Source organism: Helianthus annuus, chromosome 10 (genome assembly GCF_002127325.2).
Source record: "Helianthus annuus cultivar XRQ/B chromosome 10, HanXRQr2.0-SUNRISE, whole genome shotgun sequence".
Lineage (NCBI taxonomy): Eukaryota > Viridiplantae > Streptophyta > Magnoliopsida > Asterales > Asteraceae > Helianthus > Helianthus annuus.
In genome coordinates, this window is record NC_035442.2 from 157,069,043 (window position 1) to 157,080,052 (window position 11,010).

At 35.9% G+C, this 11,010-nt stretch overlaps 1 protein-coding gene across 1 annotated transcript; it reads right to left on the bottom strand.

Moving 5' to 3' along the window:
• Positions 1-5,766: 5,766 nt before the first annotated feature.
• LOC110883085 (3-hydroxyisobutyryl-CoA hydrolase 1) lies at positions 5,767-9,401 on the bottom strand. The gene is made up of 12 exons (XM_022130936.2): positions 9,311-9,401; positions 8,812-8,892; positions 8,671-8,739; positions 7,910-8,137; positions 7,718-7,802; positions 7,452-7,537; positions 7,236-7,366; positions 6,688-6,748; positions 6,510-6,608; positions 6,324-6,425; positions 6,198-6,239; positions 5,767-6,090 (listed from the first exon to the last, which is right to left on the bottom strand). The coding sequence occupies exons 1-12, from the start codon at positions 9,332-9,334 to the stop codon at positions 5,947-5,949; spliced, it is 1,152 nt and encodes a 383-aa protein (XP_021986628.1). The 5' UTR covers positions 9,335-9,401; the 3' UTR covers positions 5,767-5,946.
• Between the last annotated feature and the right edge of the window lie 1,609 nt (positions 9,402-11,010).

Consider the following 11,010-nt stretch of genomic DNA (forward strand, 5'->3'; position numbering starts at 1 on the left):
GATACAAAGAAGTGTATTGTGTGAATGTGCTTGGTTATGTGTTATTTGTGAAAGACATGTCTAATGCATAAACTGGGTGGTGAAACTGTGAAATTAATTGAGATGGTGCACTATTGTAAAATATAATAATAAAGGGTGTAAAGAGTTATTAGTGAAACCTAAATCATACTTAACCCTAATCTCAATTTCACTAATCATTTTCACAAAAACCAAAGCACGTACATTCATTTTCTCTAGCAATCATCATCATCAAATCATTGGCAAGACATCACAAGTTTGATTCCTCTCTTTCTCTAGGATCAACACAAGGTAAATGATTATTGTCTATTGATTTCTTGATTGTTATCAATTCTTGATTCCTGATTAATGATTATGTGTTCATAGAAACCCTAGTTCCTTATATAATACATTGTGTGATTTTGTATTGATTCTGGATGATTGTGATAATAATGATGTTGATGATTAGTTGCGCACTGAGTTATTGTATCAAGTTACATGATGTGCTACGATTATGATTGATAATAAGATTAAAAGGGCTGCCAGTATATGAAATTAGGGTTTCACGACTTGTATGAACATAAAACGTAACTGCTCTGATCTCTTGGTTCTGTGCGTTGATTTGGAAATCACGCTTAAATGTTTACTCAGAGTTTTATCATGAGAATTAGTCCGAGCTTGTTATCACATGTCTGAGTTTTTAAAAAGAAGTAAAGGGTCCGATGTTTATGTATAAAGTGATCCGAGTTTCTTATATTTAAATAAAAGGATCCGAGGTTTGTAATTTGTGAAGTCCGACCTTCTTGTACATGTTATACTCTAGTCCGACTTTGTTGATAAAACAAGGGGGTCCGAGTTTGGCTTGTGGTCCGAGGTTGGCTTGTGGTCCGACTTTTGATCTCATTCCCCTTGGTCCGAATTTTATAAGCATAACACCTATGTCCGAGTTTACAAGGAGCAGCCCATGTCCGAGTTTGTCATATTGTTACTTGTCCGACCTTGTAAGCCATAAGGTGGTCCGAGTTTCATGCTTAACCATCTTGTCTGACCTTTAAAACCCTAGAAAGGGTCCGAGTTTCTTAAGTATGATGTGTCCGAGTTTTATTGTGATAGGAAGGGAGTGTCCGAGTTTAAAAGGGGCGGCTCTTGTCCGACCTTTTATCATTTATCATGTTGTCCGAGTTTAATGAAAGGGGCATTGGTCCGAGTATTGTTTAGGGATATAATGGGTGGTGTAAAATGGTAAAGCCGATCACTTGTGATATGTTGCAATTAACACACTAAATTGATAAGGGCTTTAATGATTGTTGGTGATGATCTTGGTTATGTAGTGTTTACTAATTATGATTAAAGACTGCTTTGTGACATAGTGGGAGATAACTGTTGTCGATTTGTCTTGGAAATAGTATGCATGTGGTTTGAATTGAAAGTGCAGCCATATAATATGAAGATCACTTCATGATTCCCAGCCATGTTGATAATAATTGCATGTGAATTGTCAGTGGCATGTTGTGGTACGAATAAGCGATTTGTTTGATTGGTCGTAATTTATTAACTCTGTTAAGTAGGATTTGTTGTCTCTGTTAAGATTATCAACCTTGTTAGATATTATTTCGGTTAAGACTAGCAACTTGGTACAGTATGTTGGTTCTGCATAGATTATTAATTCAGCTAAAAGACGTTAACTCTGTTAATCAGGTAACCTTGTTAGTGCGTAAATCCTGTTAAGTGTGTTAACTTTGCGAAGTGTGTGGACTGACGGATAATCTTGTCAAGCGTGAATTTCATGGCTCTGATTAACTGCTTATATGATACGCGACAATTGCTTAAACACACTATGTGACATGGATGGCATGCGGATCTATATGAACTTAGCTGATTGAGCATACGTGTATAACTATAGGACTTGGCTGATTACTTGCGAGCACATAACTTACACACCGAGCAAACCAAGGTGAGTTCACACCCTTACTAAGGCATGGGATTCCCGGGGCTTGGGAATGGGTTTTAAAGGAATAAGGTTGAATAGATTCGTACTGACACTATCACTAGACTACCATACCATCGTCCTCGGTTGTGCAGGACACATACGTGCAATCTACGTACACATATACTTACTACTATCCAAGGTTGTGAAGGATACTTATACTTACTACTATCCTCGGTTGTGAAGGATACTTATACTTACTACTATCCTCGGTTGTGAAGGATACTTATACATACTACTATCCTCGGTTGTGAAGGATACTTATACTTAATTACTATCCTCGGATGTGAAGGATACTTATACTTAATTACTATCCTCGGATGTGAAGGATACTCACGTAAGACCTACGTGAACTTATACTTACTACTGTTCTCGGATTGTGAAGAACACATATGGTTACGAATAGTCTAGTGGATATACAACATGGGAAGCCCCCACCAATAGAACGTACTAACGGCCCAGTAGAGCCACCTGTTACAAACGAACTTACTATTACGCACCTACTTTCTGTGAACTCGCTCAACTAGTTGTTGATCCTCTGTTACATGCCTTGCAGGTCGTTAGGTACATGGAGCTTGCACAGGGAGGAGCAGGTCGTTGTGGGCTTGGATCGTGATTATCTTGTTAAACACTTATGAAAATTGATACTTATTTACGATGGGTTTTATTTATACGCTTCCGCTAAATAATGATAACTTACTTATGATTTGGAACACCTTTCATATGGCATTTGGTTGGTTCAAATGACAATTACTTTTACTATATGTATCGTTCTATATGATTGGTGGCTTGATCCTGGTCAGTCACGCTCCCAAGCGGTGATACTCCGCAGGTGGATTTTGGGGGTGTGACATCAGCCAAAGTTGAAAGCTGAGATGATATCTTCATTTAAAGGGGAGTCTCTAAGTGCAGTATCCGGTGATTGAAGATTATCGATGCCACACAGAACTGATGCAACAGTTAAGGGGGAGACTGTAAGTGCAGTTCCTGCCGGGTAACTGTCGCTTATCAGTTCTGGTCAACCAAAGCAGAAGTCCAAGTTAAAGTCAACCATAACGAAGAATTCAAGACCACATGAAGACCTGCATTGATCAAGGGGGAGTTGTTAATGCACTTTGGGTGAAAAGTGCATGGCTTCAAATTGTTAAGGTCTTTATTGTACAAGTGCTCAAACTTAGTCCCTAAGAAGTTCCTAGGGAGAATTTGTCCCTAAGAAGTTCCTAGGGAGAACTTTTGTCTGAGTTTTGGTGTAGAATTGGTTTGTCCGAGGTTTAGTCCCTAGCCTATATATATGTGTGTATTGTGTAGATTAGGGCAACGATTTTAGAGAAAGCTTTGTGCAACTCTTGTAGCTGGGTGCACCTCTCCCACTCTTCTGTGTGAATTCTAGAGAGAGAGAGACTATGTGTTAGTGAGAGAAAGCTAGGGTTTAGATCTTTGTGATCTAAACCAGCTTGTAGATGATGTATACTCCTTTGGTTTGTGTAATCTGTGATGACTGATTCATAATAAAGAGTTCATCTTCTACATCTTTCTATCATGTTCTTCATATTTTGTTCTTCATGTCTTGAATCAAGTGCAATGTTTGATGTATGTCATCGATCCCGTGCTTTCACCAGTCCGTACCCTATGGGTAGGGTCGGATTCGGGTTCGGGTATAGAAAACCCAGTTTTTTTAATACCCGGTTCCGGGTTTTTTTCGGGTCTGAGTTCAGGTTTTTTGTGCACCACTAGTTGGAGGTGGGCTGATTGCTTGATAATATGGGCTAATAGCTGTTTGGACTCCAAGAAATTGAAGTCTTTGTAATGGGTTTCAAGGATCAATATACAATGTTAGGGTTTGGGCGATATAAATAAGTCCCTTACATAACTTCAGTATTCACTTGTTCTCTGATAGTTCTCTCTAGCAATTATATAGGGTTTCATTGTAAGATTTTGATTCATCTTGAATCAAAGTTTAGTGAGTGTGAGATTTTGTTGTTGCGAGATTATCTAGTTGATAATCTCAGTTTGTGTGAGGATTGAGAGTTCCAGTTGTAGATCTAGAAGTTGTATTAGTGTAATTATATTAATGGTAATAAATCAAGGTTTGGGTACAATCTTGTTCAGATCTGCTCTTGATCCATGTATTTTGACATAATATAAACTAGTTTTTTTATATAACCATTTACAAAATCATGGTATTTGAATTATTTTTTTAAATCAAATGGGTATCGGGTTAACTAAATCTAATGGGCTAACTTCTAAACTTCTAAACGTTAAGAATTGTTTTGTAAATGGGTTTATCTTGGTGTTTGTATGGGTATACTAATTATTGGTGTTTGTATGGGTATACTAATTAAAAAAATTATAACATATTTATATATCAAAATAAAAAAACGTGCCCTTAGAATCACGGGCCCTGGCCAGTGGTCCTCTCCGCCCACCCCCAGGGCTGCCCCTGACAGTGGTTGTGTGGAGAGGGCGACAGAGGTGGTTGTGTTGAGAGGGGCGACAGCAGGGGCGCGACCCCCCAAATTTTTCACTCCGTAGTGAAGACTATGTAGTTTTCGTATAGAAATTTTTAGGTCATGTTAATTAACCCAAACCTGTTTTTTTTCTATCGAGTTGAAGTCAAGTTGACGGATTGTGTCAAGAATTTCCATAATACATATGGCGAAAAGATAGTTGCGATCTAGTGGGTAGGATGCAACCCCACATTGGATATTAAAAAAATGTAATGGGTCTCTATTTTGACAATAAAACAAACAAATTCTAATTGGCACTTCAAGTGTTGTGAACGAAGCAAACGTGTAAGAAAGCTTCGGGACCGCTGACCACAATACACTTTCACTTTCTTTGATTCTTGGGTCTTTTTCGTTCGTACAAGGTTTCTATTTATTCTCCGCCGTCACCACTTTCATCTTCTTCACTTGTATCATCAGGTATTAATTAAGCTCATTTGCATTTGTTCTTCAATTTGATGCTTCATGAATTTGTTGTATATTATTTCATCGCTATCACTACGTAGCGTACAGGTAGTTGTCGCTATCGTCCGATATTCGGTATTAACACTCATGATTGTAATGTTATAAAACAATGGTGATATGTGTCCTAATCAAGCTTCATGGGAGAAAGGGAATTTTTTTTTTTTTTTATTTATTTTTTGTCAAAGCATGGGGGAGGTTTTTTTTTTCTCTCTCTCTATATATGTATAAATAATTTTATTGTTAAAGCATGATTGACTCATGTTCAATCTTTTTGAGCAGGCATTGAGCATAGTTTCAGTTTCACTCCTTGCAGTTCAAAAGCTTTCAGATTTTTCTCCATCGTTCTTCATTGGTGTTTTGGAGGTTCTTCAACTTTGGAAAGCAGTAAACACATTTTTGTAAGTAAAGCTTTGAACCCCAACATGTTGGCATGTAATCGATTTTTCTTGTAAAGTTTTGTGTTTATTTATTTATTTTTTCATCGTTATAAGAACAACGGCTTCTGTATGATAAAAAGGCAACCTTGTGACCATAACTACCTAACTTATTTAATTTTTCTTACATTAAATTTTCAGGCTATTGTTGCTGCCTTCTTTATGAATATATATATTGTTGGATTGAACCAGTTATCTGATATAGAAATAGACAAGGTAAATGGCCTACGCAAAATAAATCTTTTGCGCAACTTTCATCATCATCATATAGGGAGAAAAGATATGGATACTACTTTCATTCACCGGATATCCATGCATACATTACATTATAATATATATTGATACTGTTTTGAGAACTAAAAAATACATAAACATTGGGATGAGCGTAAAATAGTAATAAATTATAACAGATGTAACTTAATTATTTTAGTTTTGACATGGGTAACATATTAACCTGAAAAACACGAACAAATAACACACAATTTTTTTATTGAACATGAAGTTTTTATTAAAGTTGAAGGGCTTTAGGTTACCGAAAAGGAACCTTTCTTGGTAAACATCAGAGTTTTGATGCACCGACATGGGTTCCGCTAGTTTTTGTGGGAAGTTGTAAAGGCAACCAATCATCATCCTCGGTGAAAGATCTAGAAAAACACTTGGCCACCATTTCTTCTGTAACATCCTCTAGTTTTGATGGTACCCACTATGAGTATGAACATAAACTAAATGTTAATATGTTATACACTCACGTGAAGTTTAACATTATAGAGCTTGATCAAAATCCATTAGACTGTTAGATCTAGTATTTACCTGAGGTTTCTTGTCTTTGTCGATTAACATAGCTCTAGCGCCCTGCAAAACGAACATCAATCTAAGCTTTTAAGTGATATTTACTAGTGATCATCAACCTAGAATTTGTTCAAAACATGAGGACACCTCATAGTAGTTATGGCTAATCTTTCCGGCAATAAGATTGGAGATGGCAATGTATTCTGTCTCAAGACATTGCTCAATATTTTTGGATCGACCTTCTCTAATCTATCACATGAGCAAAGCAAACAATAAAAATTTCAAGGATCATTTGTTAATTTTTCGTTTTAGAATAAAATATAACTAGCATACCGTTCTCAAGAAAATCTTGAGACCTAGTGGATTAGCGGATTTCATCGATGTGATAGCATCAATGACCCATTTCTCTTGAACTTGTGTAGCCAAGTGTTCCTGGGATGATTCCATGATATGTAAGTATATTATATAATTTCATATATAACACAACTATAACTAAAGTTGGACAACATACCAACGAGGATAATATTTCTTCACATGATTCACCGCAGAAGCATTGGTTGATCATGTCAAGCCTAGTCATTTAGAATTAGATAAAAGGAGAAGGATGAGAATAGAAGTTAATATGCTTATTCGTTACCGTGGGCCATGGATCCATGGTTACATATGTCAAATTGAATAGATAACAATGTTATATGCTTGTCCAAACAATAAGGTTTGCTTTCTAACTTGTTCGTCACACATAAAGAATTACATGTTTAATTTATCTTTACTGATGATCAACTTGATTATATCTTCACAAAACCTTACTTGATCCTTGGTTTGCCGTTGGTTTTCCGTTCCAAGTTTCAGGTTACCCCACTCTTTTATCTTGTGGGATCGTATCAAACCTAGAATAGGTCCCATCCTTGATATGGGTCATGTAGTCTATTAGGGTTACACTAACTTAGATTTCAAGTAAGGTTTATTTTCTAAGTACACATGTGTCATTATTATCGATTATCAATATACAAAAAAAAGTTATAACACTATTACCCTTGGAATCATAAGTGTATTTTGTACCTAAGATACGCACTATCGGACTTGACTTGTACTTGTGCAAACTTGTTAATAATCATGGACATTGTAGCTACACTTGGTGAACCGAATGAAGCAACCGTTTTTTCAAGAGCATGCTCCAAAGATTTTAGATTCTGCAAGAATAGGTAGGTACCATTGTTAATCAATAGTGGAATCCTGTTAAATATACTCTTGATAACATTGAACTAACACAAATACCTTGGACGGGACAAAATGTGTTCCAAGACCAAATACAAGCATCTCGGCTCCATTTAATCGAGCACCAGTCAATCCCACATATTCTCCTACATACATAAAATCAGTTCTTGGTTATATGGTTCAACTAAATATAGGGATACAATGGGGATAATTACAAATGAATATTCAGAACACAAGGATAATTAGAAGGAAAGTTAATTAAATCGTATCCCATAAATATAATTATAATAAAATCTAACTAATATATTCTATCTAATAGAACTTACCAAAGAATCCTGGAAGCCGTGAAAGAAAATAAGATGCTCCAACATCAGGAAATGCTCCAATCAACACTTCAGGCATCGCGAAAATCTTCGAATAACATGTTAATTAGGGAACGAAAGTGCATACCCTTAAATATTGTGTTGTTACTTTTATTAAAGATGAAATATAACTTGATGAAAACCAGATATATTTACTGTATTCTCAGTGACGATTCTAAACGTCGAATGTATCGATATTCCAACGCCTCCTCCAATAACGCTTCCATCTAGAATTGCAAGCAATGGTTTCTTATACGTTGCGAGTAAGTAATCTAAACAAAACTCTTTCCTGTAATAACTGGCTCCAAAACTCCAATGTCCAAGTTGAACATATGTATAACCAGACGCGAGATCCCCCCCACAACAAAATACTTTCCCGTTTGCCTGTAGACCAAGATATATGTGTTTCAATAATACAAATTCTTTGTACGTAGTACCGTGCTTTATAGAGTAAATTAATCTCTCTACCAAGTGGGCTAGCCTCACATTACATATATAAAAATATTATGTCATTTTCACTGGAAAACGAGATATAACAATTAGTTATATGTTTGGAAAACGGTTAATAAGTATCTATTGACCATAATAACTACAAAAAAAATGGTTTTTAGAAGTAATAATAAAGACTGAAAATTAACTTTAAATTTTAGTTATTTTTTGTTTTTATTTACTTATTTTTAATTAGTTATATTTGGTTATTATTTATTTATTTTAAAAATTTTTGGCGCGGTATCCATATTCTTAATGCACATGTTAATACTTTATTGAACCGATTTTTTTAGTTAAAATAGAGAGTCGATGGGTAATTTAATAAAACGTGTTGGTCAGATGGCTGATTTGATTATTCTCATTTTTTAACTGCATGGAGCAAGTATGTGGTCTTTTGGTCGATTTGGATCTCCTACGAAACTTTGTACCTTAAGTATAACGAGCTTAACCGTGGGGTCATCCTCATAAGCTCTCGACTTCTCGTACATACTTCTTAACTATAATCAACACATGATACAGTAAGCAACGCATAGACACGATTATCTGTTTTGGATTGTATTGTATTGTACCATCTCATAGCTGAGTGTGTTTAGTTGCTTTGGTCTGTTTAGTATCATTTTTCGTACCCCCAAGACTTCTTCAAAAATTACCTGCAATAATGAATATATAATTGTTAAACTTTAAAAGTAATTTATTACATGTAAATACATAAATGGGTTGATAAAATGTAATCCCTATTATTGCACCCCTATTAATTTAACTGAGAATAACCTATACACCTTGTATAAGAAGTAGCATACAAGCTATACGACTCATATATGATGTAACATAGCATGTGACCGACAGCCCTTTTATATGGCCCGTAGGTTCACTGTTTTATAAGGTTTGCATAAGGACTGACTTGACAAAGGGGCACAACTAGTAAAAATGGGAGGGCACGTTTTAGCAACTCGACATAAATAATTATGTTATGATTATTATGCCCATGACAAAGAGTAATTTCAATTGGCTAGCTTGATTGGTTTTGACTCATTTTAAACCAAACTAGAAGAGTCGTGTGTGAAGTACCTGGTCCGCATTGGTGAGAGCCATTATTGAGACCTGCAACTACAAAGCTTGAAGATCTTGAGAATAATGGAAGTAACAATATGCTCAATTTTTGGTGTAGATATAACAGCTGGTGGGGTACATTATATAACAGGGGGTGAGTACATTTGGTCCAAATATAACAACGGGTGGGTACAATAATATAAAGAGCCATCACGATTGGGCACAATATATAAATATAAAGAGCAATCTATCATCACGATTGGGCACAATATACAAAAGTCTTAGTATAACCTTATAATATTCCATTTATGGAAAGATTTGGATTCAAATGAACAGGAGGGACATTACGAAAAGACATTTTTTTTATTTTTATAACCATCCCTGAATATAATAATCTAAATTTTAGTTTAAAATATAACAATCCCTAAGTATAATAATCAAATTTTTAGTTTAAAAGCCTAAATTCGAAAATTTCTCGTAAAAATATTGTAGGGTTTTAAGCTGTTCTACAAAAAAAAAAGGATAAAATAAAAATAAAATTATGTCACTACAAACTAAATGGTGCATCAATGAGTATGTTTTGTTAACCTCTTGAAATATCACAAATACAAAACTTAATTGATGGTATTTGTTTTATGATTAACCATTGATTACTAGTAGAGTTCCCTTAATTAGATAATAGTTGTGTAACCACAAATATAAAGTTGTAAGGTTGTAGGGTATGGTTTGGAGGTGGTAGGGGCTTTATTGTATCACGTATGCGCCACATCAACCAGGGGGCTCTATTGCATCTTCTAGTATGGTATGGGATGGAGCCCATTACCATATACACACACACAATAGCGCCCTCTTTGTTTGACTTCACAGACAAGTGAAACAACATATCGCTATTGCAACGGTCGGCCAACAATAGCACATCCCAATGGCGTCTCCGATATGGTTTGGGGGGGGGGGGGTATTGATCGAAATCTGCTGAGGTGGCATGGGCCTAACGCCCTATACCGTGTAGCCTAAGTAACACCCAAGGGCCTTCTAGTCCAATGGCGTGAGGCCATGGAGGTAATGGTTAAGGCTTGGGATCTCTAGAGGTTTCAAGTTCAAAACCTGACTCAATAGGGTTTTCTAACAGTGCGGGGTTTCCTCCTTTATGGTGTTCCTTGGTGAGTCAGGTGTTCCTTGGTGAGTCAGGTCTAGAGCGTCAAAATAAGTATGGACAGTTAACATCCAGTCTTAGGAAGGCTCACTCGGGTATTGGGGTTAATTTCAGACGCTGTTAAAAAAAGTTGTAACAATATTAGGCTGTTGTGAGAATGAGCATTAGACTTTAGGCTAAAAGAGATTTTTTTCCTATGTGTGAGATCAGTGCGGGGTTTCCTCCTTGTAGGTTACATTACTGACTCAAGAGGGTTTTCTGACAGTGTGGGGTTTCCCCTTGTATATTAAATAAAAATAATATGGTTTTTTAGAGGTATACTTCATTAGAAAAACATCAACGAGGCGGTCAAGAGCAACATAAACAACAAATTAAACAATTACATATTAATACCAATTAACCCAAGCGACTTTTTGTTTTTAAACCTACTATTGAACCATAATAATCCCAAATACTTGATTTCGCTGATAATATCTTTAATTTTGAGGTTCTTGTCTTCGAACTTCACCTTGTTTCTTTCCTTCCAAATGCTCCAACACCCAATCGTCACAATCCCTTTGAACAC